This window comes from Thermobia domestica, chromosome 8, assembly GCF_964235325.1.
Source record: "Thermobia domestica chromosome 8, izTheDome1.hap1.1, whole genome shotgun sequence".
Taxonomy (NCBI): Eukaryota; Metazoa; Arthropoda; class Insecta; order Zygentoma; family Lepismatidae; genus Thermobia; species Thermobia domestica.
This window is the reverse complement of record NC_137461.1, coordinates 190,935,744-190,955,529: the sequence shown is the minus strand read 5'-3', so window position 1 is coordinate 190,955,529 and position 19,786 is coordinate 190,935,744. Positions and strand designations below refer to the sequence as shown.

Here is a 19,786-nt window from a genome sequence, read left to right as displayed (position 1 = left end):
GCTGGAGACTAATTCGCGGAAATTTTGTTTCCGGGTGACGAGAAAACTGATTTGAATACAGTATATTCTATATATATATATATATATATATATATATATATATATATATATATATATATATATATATATATCTTTTTTTTGAGTGATTTTACACTGTCCGCAAGTTGTATTTGGTGTTGATAACTTTAATTTGCTGGAATCTTTTGGATTTCATTGATCTCATCAATGCCTTTTATCTTCTCGATAGTACTTCGATTGTACACGATAAGTAGATATAGGTGATAGAGTGAACCATAATATCTAGGAAAATCAGAATCCATAAGATGTTTGATTCACTCTACTTAAACATGTTTCCCAAAATTAGTATATCCCACAAGCATTTGTGACTACCCCTTAAATTAAATTGTTACTGGGAGAGAGAAGATTGCTTTTCTTCTTACTGTATATGGCTGATGTACATCTCATACTTATTGTAACATAACTTTATTTCTTTAATAATCTCTCTATTTCATCAAGAGAGCTTTGGTCAAATTCTAATGATTTTATATTATATGCTACTTTTATATTATTTCCTTCGATGGTTTAAGTAAGTTCGCTGAAACCTCCGAATAAAAGACAAAAGATTTGGCATGTTTATCTGAAATGAGAGATTTCCTTTGCAGAAAGGTTGCATAAATTTAGATTACTGACAGCTCATGCGATAATTGAATGCAGTTTACAGTAAATATATTGGTTGTAATTATGGGTTGCCTTTGGAATACTCTACTCACAGTTCGAAATGTAGCAAAATTTCCGAAAGAGAATGAAGAGAATTATTCTTTGTTAATTCCAATTACCTTTGTTTCTTTATCTTTGAAATTGCAGGGGAAGATGCAATCTCCAAGTGAATGAGAAATGAACTTGTCAGGAATGAGAAGTCCCACATTAAATTCTTGGCAATACGATTTGCTCTTATTTTTATGTACTGAAGATTTCCTATAGTTTTTACCAGAAAGAAATGTATTCTACACAGAGGAAAGAATTTTAAGTTCTGCTTGCAACATTTCTGTATGGTGGTTTACCCGGTCATTGAATTATAACGAAGTTATTTTGTGCGAAAGGGATTTTCTGTCTTCTGTACTGTATCTCAGATTTGGTTTCAACTTGCATAAAAGTACTTTCTGAGCTAGATACGTATAATGAGAATAATTCCTGTCCATTTTAAAGAGGTTACTGAAGCGTTACGAACAAAAGTGTCCGTGTCCGTGTTTGAAAAGTGTCCGTTAAAGGGAATGTTCTATCATGGTCAAAATTATGTTTATATATCGTGTATGCCTCATTGACATTGAGGATATAGGGCTGCAACCATTGTATCTTATATTAATTTTAATTCTCTATATTCCTGTATGCAATATAGGAGTGTGAGCATGATTTTTTCTAGTACTTGTTATTCTGTGTTGATTCAATACTGAAAGTTGTCTGTTATGCTTTAATTTTGGTTTCTATCCCATTTTCATTATTTCATTCATAATTTAATTTGTGGTCTTCTAAGGATGGTGTTTATTTTATAATCTTCCTGAAATTGACGTGTTTTCTGACATTTCTAATATATTTTTAGTTTGTAATCTTTCTACATAATCCACTGTCTATGTATACCTCTTATCGATTGCGAAATGTTCATTTTCAATTTGCACTTCTATTCCTAAACATATCCCAAATACTTTCCTGATAATGATTATTGCTTGCCGGTAATGTTACCCTAGACTTGAACTTGTGACATGTGTTCTTCATGTGTTAGTTTCTGAATATTGACTACGTATTCCTTGATATTTATTTTTATTGGAGAGGGTTGGTTACTAAAATTCGCACTCAATGAGTTTTGAATTTAATTTTCAATACACTAGCCTATTTTTATGGATCTACGAGGGAAAAAAATAATTTTATAATAAAATTACGAGAATAAAATTAACATTTTCATCATCTGGTATACTATTCAATAATCTTACTTGCATTTCAACAAAATATGTGACAGAAATTGTAGTGCTTCCCTTATGTGTCTTTTTGTAGAGGAAATTAACTATATCAAAACAACTTGAAATATAAATATATGAAAATAGTGACGTTTTGTTTTTCCTCGATATCATCGTCCAAAATTACTTATAAAATATATTTCCGAATATTTTGGATATCATATGTATGTAGTTGTTCTTTATTGAGTAATGACGAAGCTGTCACAATCTTTGAAATAATTGCCAAGAGATAAAAAAAAGAAAAAATAAAAATATTAAACACGTTAGTTCCATGTTTAGGAGAAAGAAGTCAATTCAACAATTTGCTGTGGCCATATTTGAAGCAAGATTTCTGTTTATGATGAAAACAAAAACTATTTTCTTATGTATTTTCATGTCGTTCATTGAGATTGTTTTCATGATTTTTAAATTATTAAACCTATTGTTCGTTTATCGTATAATGATTAAGGTTTGTTTCTTCAATATGATATGAAATTCAGGTTAGTAAACACAAGTAACTATAATATAACTTGAAGTTACAAATATATAAAGATGTAACTTTTAAATTATATTCTTCAATCAATTATAGAATTTATAGCAATAAGAGAGATTGGATTTCTCTTTCTAAATTGATAATCATTGTATGTAGTTACAGCTCCAAAATTTTCAAAGAATCAACTCGATCAGTTTAACTGAAATGCAGGATTTATAGTCACAATAACGATTAGCTACGTATATTTATCTGGTAGTTAGAAAACATTTCATAATCAGTTTTAAAAATTTCTCATATTTGTGTGTCAATGTGAAAATTTAGCAGTATAAAAAGTCGTTTTCGTACTATGAAAAAATCTTTATTTTCTTTTCTCTATATCACATGTAACAATCTTATTGAATAATGGTTTTTCAAATTTTGCAGACTTCGCAGGGCCATGTGAGTAAATAAAATTACAAATGATATGTGTTGTAGTAGTGACTTCTTCGTAGAAATCCCCCTTTTTGCTCCTATTGGTGGCCGTAGTTTTTTTTTAATTGTTTTACACTCATTGCACGTGACAAAGCGAAAGTGCATATGATGTCCATGTATCGTGGATATGCTCACTATCTAACATGTTACATTTTCACTACCTATTTTAGAAGTGTCATATAACCTTGTCACATTTCCTGTGAAAATGTGCTTCATCCTTGAATGCACGTATGTGGAAATCGACTTTTCACGTCTGTGCACAGTTTTCAACAAAACTATGTCTAAGTGACTAACTAGTAGTACACCAAATATATTATATGATGGTGATACCAAATGTCTTTATTCTCCATAAGAAACTTTGCACTTAACATATTCAGTAGTCAATGGCTGAAGCATATGGCACATGGAAATGCACGTGGTAGAAAAATATGTTTAGCAATTTGCAGAAGTTTTATATTACAATAAAACTTGTTCAAAGCGGAACATACATATCGGGGAAACTTGGCCATTGTGAGCAAATTCTGTGACTCCAGTTAAAGAAAATTATATATATATATATATATATATATATATATATATATATATATATATATATATATATATATATATATATATATATATATATATATAAATTTTTAGATAATACGGAATCTGTCCAACTCGGAAACGGAAAACAATAATTGAAGAATTCACTAGAAATTACTTGTATAGTACGAAAGTATTTTCAGGGTAATATTCGATAGCGAAAAAATAATTTTCAGTATATTCCAGTACGTACACAGTTTTCATCTTGTTCGCTTGCACGCACTGTTAAGAGGTAACTTAGTACGCATATCTTGATAGAGTACGAATAACGCTGCCCCGGTAAGTAGTGAAAAGATGCGAGAATATTCAATCAGTATTCCTTTGCGCTTTATCAATGCCGAGTATCAATGCCGCATATTACTTCAAAGCAATAGTAGAGGGTAGGGGAAATATACCATGATTCGTAGGGGTAGGGTATATATTACATGATTGGTAAATGTACTGTGGGATTTTACAACAAAATTGTAAGAACGAAATGAGCGAGAATCTACACTCCCAAACAGCACGTGTGCCTAAAATTATTCGAATTTATAATATTCTCTGTTGTATCCAATCTTGTATAATGAGAAAACTACTTGTCAACTTTAGAAAAGTAGTTCGATCGTTTGCAATTCCATTTTGAACAAGTTTTACATATAGGGAATAGAATTGAATTTCACAGTAAAGAAGCAAATATTAAAATTTAGTTCAGTGTAAAGGAATCGAAGAGAAAGTAAAGTTAAAAGAATAAAAAGCTGGGCCAGAGTCATATGCGAAAGCGGATCTCTGGATTCAAATTCGTCTTTTCAAAACTTCTTATAATTTCGGAAAAGATGTAAAATGAAATTAATTTATGTCCATTAAAATATCAAGAATAATGTTCACATACGCTATTAAGATATCAGTCAACCCTCCCGCAGGATGGAGTTAGTCCTTCCCGGCAGATGCTTGCCGGGAAGCACGTTGTCTAACGAAACCGAGCTCCGCAGTGGCTGCACGTCGGTGGAAGCTCAGTTCATCAGGTACCTCAGCGAGCTTAGGATGACGCACCGGTACGAGCTGACTTCGAAAGGGACATCATTAGACATCACATGTCTGGTTTGTTAGTACGGGCTATTAGAGCAAAATTGTATCACCCAAAGCTAACGCTTGGTGACGTAATGAAAACATGTACATGTGCAGGTGTCAAAAGTGCCACAAAACAGCCCGGATGTCTTATGGCAAAGTTTGACTGAGAGAGAAGGGTGCTGAAAAAGGTTATACGCTCGTACCGCCGTCAACTGGCGCATGCAATGCATCAGGAGTTCTAAGTGGTGACAGGCACGTCTCTTTTGCTCCACATTGTCAGAACATACTGTATGCCATTCGACTCCATGAGAAAGCGGCTGCACACAGATCTAACATAACTCGACTGCGTAATGTAATGCTCACAAAACATGGCCAATGGCCAATGGAAGAATATGTTTTGGAATGATAAAGAAATCTAAGTACATATATTTCCAGTAAGATGGGAGAATTTGGGTGAGGTGCTAATCCAGAAAACGCTTCTCAGCACTGTGTTGTGGCAACAGCCAAATTCGGTGGTGGTAGTATTATGATATAAGTGCTTTCTGCAGGTGTGGGCTGTGTATGCTGCTTGTGCCTGAACAGTAAATTGTACTTGAACAGTTTGGACAATTCAGTGCTTCCCACACTGGCAGTTCTACGAAATGGATCGATATTTCTATCAAGATGACAAATTCACCTGGTACCGAGCCATTATTGTTATGAAACGGTATGCAGATACGACTGGACGGTTTGCTCAAGCTTTCGATTTCAGTCCTATAGAACATCTATGGGATCAATTGGAACGTCTTTTGATGTCCCGTTCGAATCGCCCTAGTTCGCCGACAGCAATAAGACCCACTAGCGCTTGATGTTTATCCGAAACTGGTAAGAAGTCCAGCAGAGTGCAGACCGTGATGCAGGCAAATGGAAGTCAGACACGTTATTAGAAAAGTCATCAAGTATGAACTCTCCAGTGACTTCTTGGAAAGTAGTGTATTATGATTGTATTATGATTGAACGTTACAAATAAAACATTCCTGCACATGCAGCGCCATAACTTTTTCTGGGAAGGCCATCATTAAAATTTGACTCCATAAGAAAAATACAAAATATGAAATTTGGGTTCCCTTAGAATTAAAAACATTAATAAACATTCTTATTACTTTTAGGGGGCCTAGTTGGTGTTTTATTGAAGTACAACTCAGATTACACTTATACTTCTTCTTATGGACACATATTTTCTTCAGATCATAAGGCGGCAATTGCCTTTTAATTTTTTTCAGTTCTTTTGGAAATGGTATATTTATTCCATGCTTCACTGCTTAAAATGATGAAACTATATTTGACACAACTTAAAGCTTTAAGAAATATATTATTTCCAAAAGCTGTAATAGTAGATATATTACTTGAATGGGCGCATATCACACTATCGTTTTATTTAAGAAAGATTTATTTTAATATTATGAACCTGTTCCGTGCTTAATTTATATATCCATGTTCGTATCGTATCATGTGGAGCAAGAAAGTTTTATCTTGGTTTCCCTCGAATGGCTAGGAAATTAAATGGGAGCATAATTGCCTCCTTTCTCCCTCAAACTACAGCACTGTGCGTAAGATCTGCTAGGAGCTACAAATTTATGAAGCAGTATTTGATAGCTAATGGCTGACTCCATGATTGTTGTAAGGAATACTAGAACTAATCAAATACGGTTCTTTACAAAATTACAATTTGTTTACAAAGTTTACAATTTTGTAAACTTAAAACAATTAACCCATTTTTCTTTCTTTAAAAAATGACAAATAAATCAATGCTGTAAACTACCACTTTTATTGGGAGAAGTATATAATAGCTACATAATTAGTGTTGAAACCTTTATTTTATAATTAACCAACGCTAAATTTATAGAGGAGTAAAAGTATGTCAGTGGCATCATAAAAATTTTGTGATACATGCGTTAGTCCATAATATTTTCTTTAGTATGACTTCCCAGGTGAACAAGTACGATTGAAAAATGATTTAATTCCAGATTTAACTATTCTAGGTTCAATTCTTGTGAAGTAGAGACCTCCATATTTTTCATTAATCGTTTGCTGTAATTATGGAAGGCACTATGGCAAAATCCAATCACTGACTTCCTAATTTAATTTTTGAAATCTTGGTTGATATTGGAATGCAGATAATTAGTGAGTAATCCTTTTCATTACTAATATTAATTATTATATTCACTCATTATTATTAAAGAACACATTAACGAAACTGAAAATCTCAACATGTTTAACGTTAATGTTTATATTAGTATAATATAATATTTCACAGAAAGGTGGACAATTATTCTTTGTCGCAATATTTCTAGAATAATTCTTTTGGCAATCTGGAGAAAGCGATACTATTTCTTGATCTTCAGTATATGTAACAATGTGTGTGTTAATTTAAAAAAAAAAAAATATTGTTGCTGATATGATATTACTTCCTTCTCCTTACCCATTCCTTATACATCCAACTAAAGCAATGTAAATATTAGTCTTACAGCCGGTTGGTATTAAAGTCTCTTGCCGGTTAGTGAGAATTTGCAACAATATGTAAGGCATAGATATTGAAATTTTTAAACGAAGCAGCTTAAGATTCCATTGCCTCTTCGTCACACTCTGAAAATCATAGAAATTTATTAATGTTTTAGTGCTTAGTCAATCAGTTATAAACCTAATGCACTTAATAGCCAAAATCAGAACAATTGCATCTCTCCTGTTTCAGTAAATCTACTTCCATTAAAAATGTTGGATTGAGTGTTACAAAGATATATACATATATAAATAATGAAAATACTAATTAAAAATCGACATCATTATCATAATACAAAATATATGCTTTGATCATAATATTTATAATAATATAGGCTATACGGTAAATATTAGAAGTTATATAAGAACCTTTTCAGTGCCTTCATCACATAATATGCTACGTGATATGTTTAAAATTTGGCACTGAAATTTTGAAAAGTTATTACCACCTTTTTCAATGTTACATTTCAAATTTAACAAAAATAAAGTTATGTATTTTTTCATTAAGCTGTTCTATAGTACAGAAATAAATATTATTATTATTATTATTATTATTATTATTATTATTATTATTATTATTATTATTATTATTATTATTATTATTATTATTAAATAAGCCAAGTAGTCTCCCTATCGCCAGAGTTCCTAAACTGTTTTTCGGTTTCATTTGTGTATTGACCTTATTTGTACAGTTGTCATTCAGTTGTATAGATGTTCAGTGTTGTCCTTTACGTTAGAGGAGAAACATCTCATCTATTTCCTTTCCATGTGGCAAGGTGCTAAGAACTGATGACACGCCGTCACGTTGGGTAGCAATAATTATGCGTTGAATTAGGAAAAATGTTGAACGAACATCTCCAGAAAACTATAGAAATGTGTCTGCCTACCTCTCTAATAAAATCAAGCTACTAGACCCCTAAGCTCCATTAGTCTCGATGGCAATTGGAGTAGCAATAAATTTACTAAGGAGGTTGTTGTATTTCCTTTGCTTTTCTACCTCTCTGCGACTAGCAACAACTCCAGCATTCATAAAAACGAAAGGGATACTTGAATGGGCAAATGTATTTGACAGGGTTGAAAAAAAAAACAGCTTTTCTTAAAGAAGAACAAATCATATGTTTAAAACATGAAGAAGATGTTCGAAATAATTTAAACATGTTTGAAAACAGACGAAAATAACATGTTTTAAACATTTTGAACAGTTTAAAACATGATTTTAAACATATATTTCAAAATCGTGTAATAACTTATTTGTTAAGATTTTTTGCTCTTGACTAGCAACGCAACCGACCTTTTCATTTATTTTATCCTGGTGAAGACTGCACTGTGTTGGGTACAGAATATTTCAGTATAGATTAGTAATTCTCAATTTATTTCATATCACGACCCTCTTTTATCACACCTTCTTGCCAGTGACTCTCATAAGTACTTTCTTCGTTGTAATAAACTTTTTAGGTAGATTTTAAAATTTACCTACTATGGAGATTTCACACAGTCTGTCAATATACATGGTAAAACAAAAATTCTCACCACCCTTGTGTATTTGGAACGGGTTGAGGGAGAATAATGAAACTTGGAAATAGTCTGACACATCAGATGGTGCCATCAAGCTTCATGGAGGCATCTTTGATTGGTATTCAAAATTTCAAATCAAAGAGAGTCATGTTACATGTTTTAAGGGTAGAAGTTTACCAGAAATACCTTGTGTGGTTATCTTAGCCCTAAAACAAGTCATTTCGGAGTTACTGCTTCTGAAAGTTTTCTCAATATACCTTTAGGGCTAAGCTCGCGTTTCATGTAGGAGGGTGAGATTTTAGTTGCAAAAACTAAATTAAATTATTTTAAAATATTAAATTTTCGAAAAGTAATGTTTGAAGCACACTTCATGTTGTCCTAACTTTAAGAATATTTTCTGCAAGCCTATGTAATTTGGTGTTTTTTCAATTCAATAATTTATTGAAGAAAAGTAATATTTGGGGTATTCGGAGTACAATGGATCCAAGTCCATTTTCAATAAAGTTCAGTTTTGTTATCTTCGCAGTCAAGAGCCCGAAATAAATGTAACTAAAACCACTTGAAAGGGCGTGGGATAGTTTCATATGACAGGGGCTGCCCTCCCCCACCCTGAATTTCAGATTTTAGGAGCAGTAAGGCAGTTTTAGATACTTTTGATAAGCAAAGTCCAATAGAACAAGTTTGAGGTCCTTACACCGAACAATTACGAAAGAAATATAGATGATCAAAACTGGAAAGTTGCTTAGGTCCAATTTCCAGAATTTTACGCAGGTCCGAAACTCAAAATTAGACACACGTTTGGAATTCTTGGGCCAATACATATATATATATATATATATATATATATATATATATATATATATATATATATATATATATATATATATATATATATATATATATATATATATATATATACACACAAGAGAGCAACATAGGTCTATAGTTCCTTACAGCTAATAGAAATGGATTGTAACTGATCAAAGTCGGTATTTAGTCGGTGTAAGGACTTCAAAGTTTTCTGTGGACTTGGCTCAGCGAAGGGTTTCTAAATTTGCATTACTGCTCCAAAAATCAGGATACGGGGGAGATGACCTATAAAAGGACGCTCCTCTCTAGCGGCAATCATATAAAACTCTAGATTGCACCATGTCACGTAGTTTTTCTCTCTTTCATTTCGGATTCTTTCTTTCTCTAAAGTATGTATGTAAGGAGACTGTTAACTAGGGCCCGGATCTTGTTGACCTAAATTTTTCTAAAAAGTGACCTATAAAATGACACCAAAATTCCTGTAAAATGACCCAAAAATTCACAAAAAATGACCTTAAAACTTGCGTTTCTTAAACGTTTATTTCGTTAAGCATTGACATTTTTTAAATATCGATTGGATTTTAATTACCATTTCTCATTCATTTGCAAGTTTTGTTTCAATTAGTTGCAGTCCATTGATCATTTGTATCCGTTCTACGACATTGTACGTACTGAAAGCGTCAATTCACTTCCGAGTTGAAACTAATTGGGAATCACGCTTAAATAAGTTCGTAAGTGTAGACTGTATACATGAGAATAATAGATAAAAATTCTGTTGAAAATCTTTGTACCATTTTAATCTATTTTTAGTTATTCACATAATCATATTATTTGTGGTCAACTACCCCAAATCATCTGTTTGGCCCACCTACCATCCCCCGCCCCTCGTGTTCAGCTTTGTGTTCATCTACCAACCCCAGCTACAACTTAGTGTTCATTAACTTGTTAGGAATACAGTTTTTCACCCTAATAGTCAGGAACAGGAAAATACGTAATTTAACTTCGTGTTTTCCAAATCCCTAAACAGTGTTCATTTTACAATTTCCTTATGTAGAAGAAAAGGAATAAAAAGACCGTAAGTGACCTAAAAGTTACCTTAATTTTTTTTAAAAAATGACCTGAAACTTGAAAATAACAAAAAGTGACCAAAAGTTGACCCTAAAATATATAATTTTAGAACCTGGAGTTGTTGGATAAGATTTTTATTTGAACTTGCCTTGTCCTATGTGTAACAGAAAAAAGTTGACTTGTCAACAAGAGCCGAGCCCTGCTGATAACCAACATGTACTGTATCAACGAATGCCTGCGATATTTTATAAAGGTAACGAAGAAAGTTCTATCGCTTTTTCACCCACCAACTTTGAACATCGACATGTCACCTAAGACTTACCCGAAAGAACAAAAATAGTCCACATCACCATCGATCACTTTCTGCCAATGTTCTGGAAGACCATGGATTCCATCGCGGTAAAGCTTGGTGGGCCGTGAAGCGAAGAAGGTATCAAGTGCAATTTACACCTCTACGATCGATTGAACTGGTGTCCTCTAAGGTGATTGTTCAAGGAATGTAACAGGTGATAATCGGACGTTGCAACATAGGGGAGTATGGCGGATGCAATAATAGTTCCCATTCAAGGTGTAGAATGGTGTCCTGGATCATCCTAGCTTCCTGAATCTTAGCGTTGTCCTGTAACAGGAGGACTCCTTAGCGATTCAGTAGTGCTGGCTCCTGAGTTTTGAGTTTTTCGTGAACACAGCTCTACTGCTGACAATACACAGTTGATGCTCTGAACAACTGGTAGCAGTTCCCGATGCACGATACCGCGAGAAGTCCAACAAACACACAGGGGGACCTTCTTCTGGTGTACTCTGTTTTGGAACCGGTTCGTGGGATGCTAACCAATGATGACGACAAAATGTTTAAAACTTATATAAAATTTATTTTAAACAAAATCAATTGTTTAAAAGAAGTTTTAATCATTTGTTTTAAACAAAAGAACCCTGGTATTTGATAATGGAAAGTCGTAAACTAGCAATTGCCTCTCATCCAAGGCACTAATGTCATGCCATCGGGTCGTTTACTACCTGACCAACAACAGCACTGTATGTTTTCACCGTTAGTGCCTTAAGAGTTCCCTATACCTCATTAATTTTCCATTCTGGCAATTATTTCACAATTATGGTTCTACGACTCCTAAGTCTAGTTAACTTAGAGATGAAAAAGAGGCGACATAGAGCCTAGTCAAAGAGGAGTATCGTTTCTGGTGAGAATAATCGTTGATTGAAATGTATGAGGTCGAAAACATAGTTTCCTCGTACTCTAGAGGACATAGCAAAATTGCGTTATCGAAACTTTCATTTCAATTTAAGAAGGACGTGTAAGGTTTATACGCAAAACTCACTAGTAGTAATTAAAACATTTAAATTACTAATGAAAACCGATCATGTGATAGTATTTTCCAATATCAATTTGAATATTTTTAAGCATTTAGCTTTGTTAAGGATTTCTAGAAACTTCCAACATACCAAAACAGTTACAATCTTATTTTTGATTTATGATAGAAACCCTTGATGCTGCAGAATGTAATATTTATGTTACTATGTTTTAAAATTATACAAATTATCCCTTCGATATTGACGTTACTACTGTACGACTGAACTACCATATCCCTTACTTTTGATCTATAGATTTGCTAGATTTATGAATCCCGACATGCACAATTGTGAAATAATTGCTGAAATGAATAATTAAGAAAATATAAGGATGATTTTAGCCAGTTGTTATGAAATCTTTTAGGTTTACGATGCCATTAGCGTATCAGGATTTTCCACGTTCACCAAAGATAGATTATTAGACATTTCATTTAAATTCTGACACACTTAAATTCTCTTTAAATTCTGACTTTAACTGCAACTTCGCAGCTCCTCTAGTTTAACTTCGGCGCTTCGCTTGAGAGAAAGGCAAGATTCTTCACCAAGCGTGAGGTCTTTCATTACTATATTGCTGTAGTATTGATATACATCAATATCTATATTTTCTACCTATGTGTACCCTAAGTCGTCAAAAATATCTGGAAAACAAATTTGAACACGAACATGAAGTTAGGGCCGCCCTCCATCTGATCCATCGGATAATTAATATAGTATGTGGCCTTGGCCTTAATAAAAGCATCCACTCTCACAAGCATACTGGCAATGAAGTGACGGAATTATCTTAGAGACTAGTGGTCAATTTTTCGCCCAGTGCCGAGATGAGAAAAGCAGTAGATGTGGGTCAGCATCGTTTGACATGAACTCAAATCGGGGCTTTGCGCAGACCAGGCTATAAGTAGGACGTGTTTGACTTGAAACAACTCTCCCTTAAAACATACAATCATCATCCCGAACTGTTCTTCGATAGTGGGCAGCATGGACATGGTAAAATGTCACCATAAACATGTGCTATGACAGTTTCATGCAAAAGAATGAAGAGGACTATCCATTTCAAGGGAAAATATGTCCACACTGTAATCATATCTTCACCGAATTTCACAGTAGGCACCACACAGGAGGCTAGATGTCGTTCACTAAGTATCCGCCATACCCAACTATCACATAACCAAATTGTGTGATGAAATTCATCACTCCACATCCTGGCTTGTCACTTGTTCCATTCATCACCTTCGCTACCTCTTATAACATGTGAGGCGGTGCTTCAAATTTATTTTCGCGGTGTGAAATTTGTGGGTAGCCGCTCGCCAGAACCATGTTCTCGCACCTCACGCCGAACAGGCATGCTGGTTGGATTACATCCTGTCCTGGTTATGAATTCTGATGTGATGGTGGCTATCAATGATTAATAGTTCTCGCGTGCTACTCTATTCAACACTCTGCGGTCTCTGGCTGTTAATTTGGTTACTCAACCCCAAACATTTTGTGGTTGTATACGCGTCAACTGTTTCCATTCGACTATGACATCCGCTATAGTGGACTTTAGGATATGTGTATCGCGCACTGACTTGCTACACCTGTGGCAACCAATCACTTTACCACGTTGAAAATCCGTAAGTGCCTTGGGTGGAGTCATTCTGCTATTTCCTGTACAATTCTGCTCGTTATGTTCCCACCAGTGCTGGGCAAAATAGGTAAGCAAACCTATTTGAAATACAAAATACAAAATAGTTCACAAAATGTATTTAAAATACAAAATACAAAATAGTTTTCAGAAATGTGTTTAAAATGTAAAATACAATATGCGTATTTCAAATACATTTGCAAAATAAAAAAAAAGGAACCACTAATTTTATACATAGTCTGCAAAATATTTGTATCTACTATGGTTTGTATAATAGTTTAGACATCAAACACATCTATTTTCTTTGCACTAACCAACATCAAACACTTCCATGAGGCCTACATCAAACACGATTCTTTCGTTTAAGGACATGCTTATTCGATGTCAGCAACAATTGCTTCTCGCACATTTTGTCAGTCATACTCAGTCTGTGGGATATCATAATGAGGCCCCGAAGTGAGAAAAGTCGCTCAACACCTGCTGAACTTGGCACACATGTATTGAACTTTTTAAATAATTTGAGAACAAGCAGGTACTTCTCACAGTCAAGTATCTGAATTCTCAATGTACTAGATACACTGTAACTGAGAAACATTGGTGGACGCACAGTTATTCTCCTCGTGGTCGCTGATGTCCGATTCGAAAAAATAGTATTGTTCATCATTAAGATCATCTGCTTTCTCATTTGATGGTACAGTCTTGTCAGTTGAATGTTCTCTTCCATAAATACATCTTTGACAGATGATCTTCCTGGTCTTCTTTGGGAACCCATCTAAGTTTAGAAAACGGATGAGTGACAGAAGCAACGATAGCATCATTTACCGATGACTCCAAAGTTAAATATTCATGGAATATTTTGTCAATGCCCTTTAACAATGCCTTCACTAGCGGATTACAGTACTTTAATGAACGGAGTTCTAGTTTTCCCAGAATTTTCTTCATGCGAATAAGTGCTGGAACGAGTCGCCATAAAAGAAAGTCAAGACGATTTGAGTCGATCAAGTCCTTGTGCGATGGGCTACATACAATTTAAGCTTGTATTGAGTTTCAGGTCGTTCAAGCCAGAGAATAGTCTTAATTCACAACAAAGATAATAACCCTTACGGATCCGCAGTCATAACAAAACACAGTTTACAGCATTCATTGACACATTTACTCCTCATGAATAAATTGTAGCTCTTCGGAACATGCTCGGAGGCAACCAACTCGCGGTGATGATGCACTCGATTGTATTAAAATCAATACAGTAGAGTGCATCGCCGCAACAAGCCGACTGTATCCGAGCATGCCCGAAAACCGGTTACTAAACAGTAGTCAATCTACAATGGTGCCGCTACGTAATGTTTATGACTGTTAGTTTCTAATATAGGTTCGTTAACTGCTTAATATTTTATTCCCAAGATCAGAACTATTTTGTATTTGCATATTATGCAAAATAACAAAATACACTACAAAACCTATTTCAAATATAAAATACAAAATAGTTTTTGAAAAGGTATTTAACATATAAAATACAAAATAGTTTTTGAAAAGGTATTTAACATATAAAATACAAAATTGTATTTTGTATTTTAGATAGGTATCTGAAATACATTCATTTGAAAAAAGGCCCAGCACTGGTTCCCACGCTTTGTTCATCTCCATGTAGATGGCAGGATGGAAGCACAGTGAAGCTTGCTATGTGCAACTTACATTTCCCATGTCATTCGGATATATCTGACCAATTACACACATATATACTAAATATTTTCCTCGAGCTTTCACCTCGAGAATGGCCTGAGACAACGGCCTTCCCTCGTTCCGTATTTATCTTAGTAAATATCCTGCCCTTCTTCAGGGTTACTTACTTGAAACTAAAAAGTCATATAACGGCTATGATGAATTCACATCTTCGTTATAAGTAGTGGAAACGCTCTGGACAATCACCTCTCACCTCTTTAAGCCTCATTATGACCGATATTTATTGGGACAGAATTATAGTTCCGTAAGAGCAGCACAAGGGAGTGTTCAGAGCACAAGGGAATAATCAAAGTTGTGGGAAAGATAGTTTATATAGAACGTTTAATTACAGAAAAAGTTTAAATTGTGTTTTACCTTATAAGAGTTATTTACAATATCTGGACATACATCATTTAAGCCCTGCAAGGAGCATGAGATAAAAAATCTTAAATCTATATTATAAAATTGAAAGTGACTATGTTTGTTACTCTTAATCTCTTGAACCGCCCGACCAATCTCGATCAAATCTTCAAAGTAGATGCGGTTCTGACCTGGGAGTGTTCTTAGCTATTTATTTTGACGGTATAACTTAGGGGAGAGAGAGAGGAAAGGGACATAGAAATAAATAAATAAATAAATCTTAATAACTTTTGAATCACCTGACTGATCTTGATCAAATTTTCAATGTAGATGAGGTTCGAGACTGGGATGTTAAATTCATTTCACTTTTACAGTGCAACGAAGGGGTGGAGGAGGGGGAGATGCATGAAAAAAATGAAAGTAAAAGTGACTGTCTTTATCATGCTTAAACCACCCGACCAATCTTAAGCAAATTTTCAACACAGATGAGGTTTAGACCTGAGGTAGCTTTTATTATATCACTTTAACGGTAGAACTTAGGGGAGTGGAGGGGAGAAATCTATAAAAATAAATAAAACCTAACTCTTGAACCACCCGTCCGATTCAGATTAAATTTTCAACTTAGATGAGGTTCAGGCCTGAATTTTTAAAAGTATATTTTCCCTTTGACGGTAGAACCTTGGGGGGAAGGAGAAGGGAGATTTACATACAAAAATCAATAAAACTGAACTCTTGAACCACCCAACCGATTTCGATCAAATGTTCAACATAGATGAGGTTTGGGGCCTGGGATGGTATTTATCTATTCACATTGACGACAGAACTTAGGGGAGGGGAGGAAGGAGTTGAAAAATAAGTAAAACTTAATAATTCTTGAACCAAACGATCAAGGTCGATCCAATTTTTAACGTAGATGAGGTTCGGGCTGAGATGTTTTCTATCATTTCACTTTGACGGTAGAACTTAGAGGAGGGCATAGGAGAGGGATATAAATAAAAAAAAACTTAATAACTCTTGAACCACCGGACCGATTTCGATCAAATTTTCAACTTAGATGAAATTCGAACATGAAATGATTTTTGTCAGATCACTTTGACGATGTAACTTAAGGGATGGAGAAAGACAGTTACAAATTATCGAAAATGACCGATATTAGTGTCCAATCTATAGTTTTTGAGGTCGCTGAGATGAACAGTGACATTTCTGATGCTATTTAAAATGAAATTCAGCCCCGCAAATTAAGGGGGAGGGATATATATAAAAATCGAAATGACCAATATCAGTGTCGAATTCATAGTTTTCGGGGTCGCTGTGATGAACAATGGCACTTCCGATCAGTGGCCCGCAACATGGGGAGGAGAGGGGGATATATAAAAATCATTGAAAACGATCAATATCATAGAACGCTTTAGTAATAGTAAAAAGTGACTAGAACGAAACATATTTCTATTTGTTCTTAATTTAACCCAGCGAAGCGGGTAATTGATGCTAGTATGAAATATATCCAAAATAATCAAAAGTGGTTTTGATTCCCTTGTGCATAGAACCCTCCATATTAGAACTCCTTTTATGTCTTCATCTCCCTTTTTTGACAGGCGACCGCCGACTTTTGTCAGAAAATATTATTACCTTGGTGAAGAAGATTATTTCACTACAAACGTGTGTTATGTCAGGTGAAGTACTTGTAGTGTTAGCAAGCGGTAGCCAAGTAATGTTAATGGCTTGAACCTACCAGGTAGATGAGTAAATTCTGGAAATGAAATGAATCTGTTAGAAAAGAAAAGAAATAAATAAATTCTAAGAATTCTCAGACTGGTGACGTAGTCCTGATTACAATACATTGCGGTATTCATTTTTCTGATGCTTTTTTATTTCTTCAATTTACGTTGTAGAACATCCTGTAAGATTGATAATGTGTCGAAAGCTCAAGAACAACTGTCTAGTTGTCTTCAAATGCATTATATTTTTATTTCTTTATTAGTCGATAATTATACAGTAGGTATAGTTACATAGAATAACAAACTATGCTACAGTAGTTGTGCTTGGATTATTTATTTTAAAACGATGATCTACGCAATTTGGGTGAATATTGCTAATAGCACAGTAAATAAGTTTAAATGTGAGTGCAGTCAGTAAAAAGCACAATAGATCACTTTGTCATTTAATTGCGTTATATATATATATATACATATATATATATATATATATATATATATATATATATATATATATATATATATATATATATATATATATATATATATATATATAGATAGATAGATAGATAGATAGATAGATATGAGATGACCAAAAAATCTGCGATCCGAACACTTTATTTTCCGAAATCGGATTTCGGAGAGATGATATAGGAGAAGATCCGGATATCGGAGGAAATTCGATCTGGATTTTGGAGGAATCCGGATTTCGAATAAAATCCATCTTTTGGATCAGAGGAGTTTTCTTTACATTTTTAAAACCATCTATTACGTTTAAAAAATATAATAAATTACGTTTGGTATGTTAATAGTAGGATGCGATCCAAAATGTGTAATTTCTTTTTGAACAAATAATATACAAATTAATATGCGTTTGAGTTCAGTGTGGCATGGTATATATTTGTACCGACTTTGTCATTTTACAGATTACCTATGATAGTAGTTGACTTTAAATGAATCCGCACGTAACTCTCTATTAAGTGGTAAATCCGTAATGCAGTCAAAGAAACGGAACATTACCGTTATACACCCCACGAAGTAAACCTATATTTCTATAACAATTAGATAGCTTATTTTCAAACATGTTTAAATTTCGTAACGCATATTGTAGCCTAGCCAAATGCTGTAATCCAGTTCGTTTTTATTTATTTATTTTCGGACATTGTAAACCGAATATTACCTTTTTTCACCATTTGAATAAAAAGTGTAGGACGTCCTAAAGCTATGAAGTAAATATATAGATGTGTCACATACGAATTTCATACTAGAGCTTTAACCAACAGAAGGGGAATAAAATAGTCCCATCTGCAGGTTTCATGTTTTCCTTAGTTATCTAATTTATCTAGTGCTAAACATCCGGTACTACAAACCTTAGAGACTACGTCCAGCCAAATGGCACACGTTCCACGGATTGATATGTAGTCAGTGCATCGGTTTCCAGGTGTCTTTCTTTCTGGCTTTCTGAACAGGAGCTCGCTACCTTTTGATTTAGGTAGTTCTCCAATTGTCTCATAATGCTGGTTTAACACCGAAGACATTCAGTACTCCCATTGGAAATACAAGGGACCAAGCAAACAGAAGTCGTACGCGCTCAGAATTCGGCTAAGCAAGAGCTCAGCAATATTAAAACAATTCTTGAACACCCATCGCTATCTCTTGATGCAAATGGTAACGGGAAAGAGCTCTAGAAGGCAAAGAGTACAGTAACTAATTTACTGAAATCTTACGCAGGGTTAAAGCAGTGGCTGCTCCAGAAATCTGCAAGAAGAAAGTCACATGGGCAGTGGCGGAGAAACTGGCTTCCCCTTCCACCTATAGGAACCCAGATGATTTTTCACTTTGGAGTATTATTTAAATGCTGATGTGTCTATTAAATATTACAGGAAAACCATAATTTATGTTTGCAACACTGTTCAACTCATAACTTCATATTGATTTCTCAATCGATTTTTTTAAAAAAATATTTGGTTATATGTCCATTATAACAGTTTAATTTGAAACAGATACCAAAAGCTAAATGACTGAAAAGTTAACTAGCTTCTTTTCTCACATATTTAATTTATTTATTAATTTCTAAATAAAGACATGATAATACAGGGTGGACATAAAATATGTGCACCCCAATAACAAATATTAATAACAAGAAAACTAAGAATGATAGAAGCATGCGGTTTATGACAAATAATAGATAAACTCAAAAAGGTTTTTATCTGATTTAGAGAATTTTCAAATGTGCTCCATTAGTTGCCCATTCGATGTCACATGCGAAACTTGAGCGTCAGGAACGGGCTTCTTGTGTTAATACATGAACAATCTGCACCTAAAATGCGTATAACTTCAAGCGTTGTGTAAAAGCTTCGACACAGTTGACTTCGGGATGTCCAGTTCACGTGATGCGCAATGCAAGTGTTTTGGTGGGCTTCGGGTTACAGCAACACGAACAGCTTCCACGTGTCCCTCACAAGGAACGGACATGAACCTGTCATCCGGA

The 19,786-nt window shown here is 34.2% G+C and overlaps 1 protein-coding gene across 5 annotated transcripts in view; it reads left to right on the top strand.

Moving 5' to 3' along the window:
- LOC145693390 (cyclic nucleotide-gated channel alpha-3-like) overlaps positions 1–19,786 on the top strand; it is a 369,908-nt gene that overhangs the window by 142,046 nt on the left and 208,076 nt on the right. For 3 of the 5 annotated variants that reach the window (XM_081769342.1, XM_081769341.1, XM_081769345.1), the window contains one exon: positions 2,905–2,919. The exons of the other annotated variants lie outside the window; for them this stretch is intronic. In XM_081769342.1, the coding sequence (XP_081625468.1) occupies positions 2,905–2,919 (15 nt within the window). The remainder of the gene's footprint in view (positions 1–2,904; positions 2,920–19,786) is intronic. 5 annotated transcript variants of the gene reach the window in all.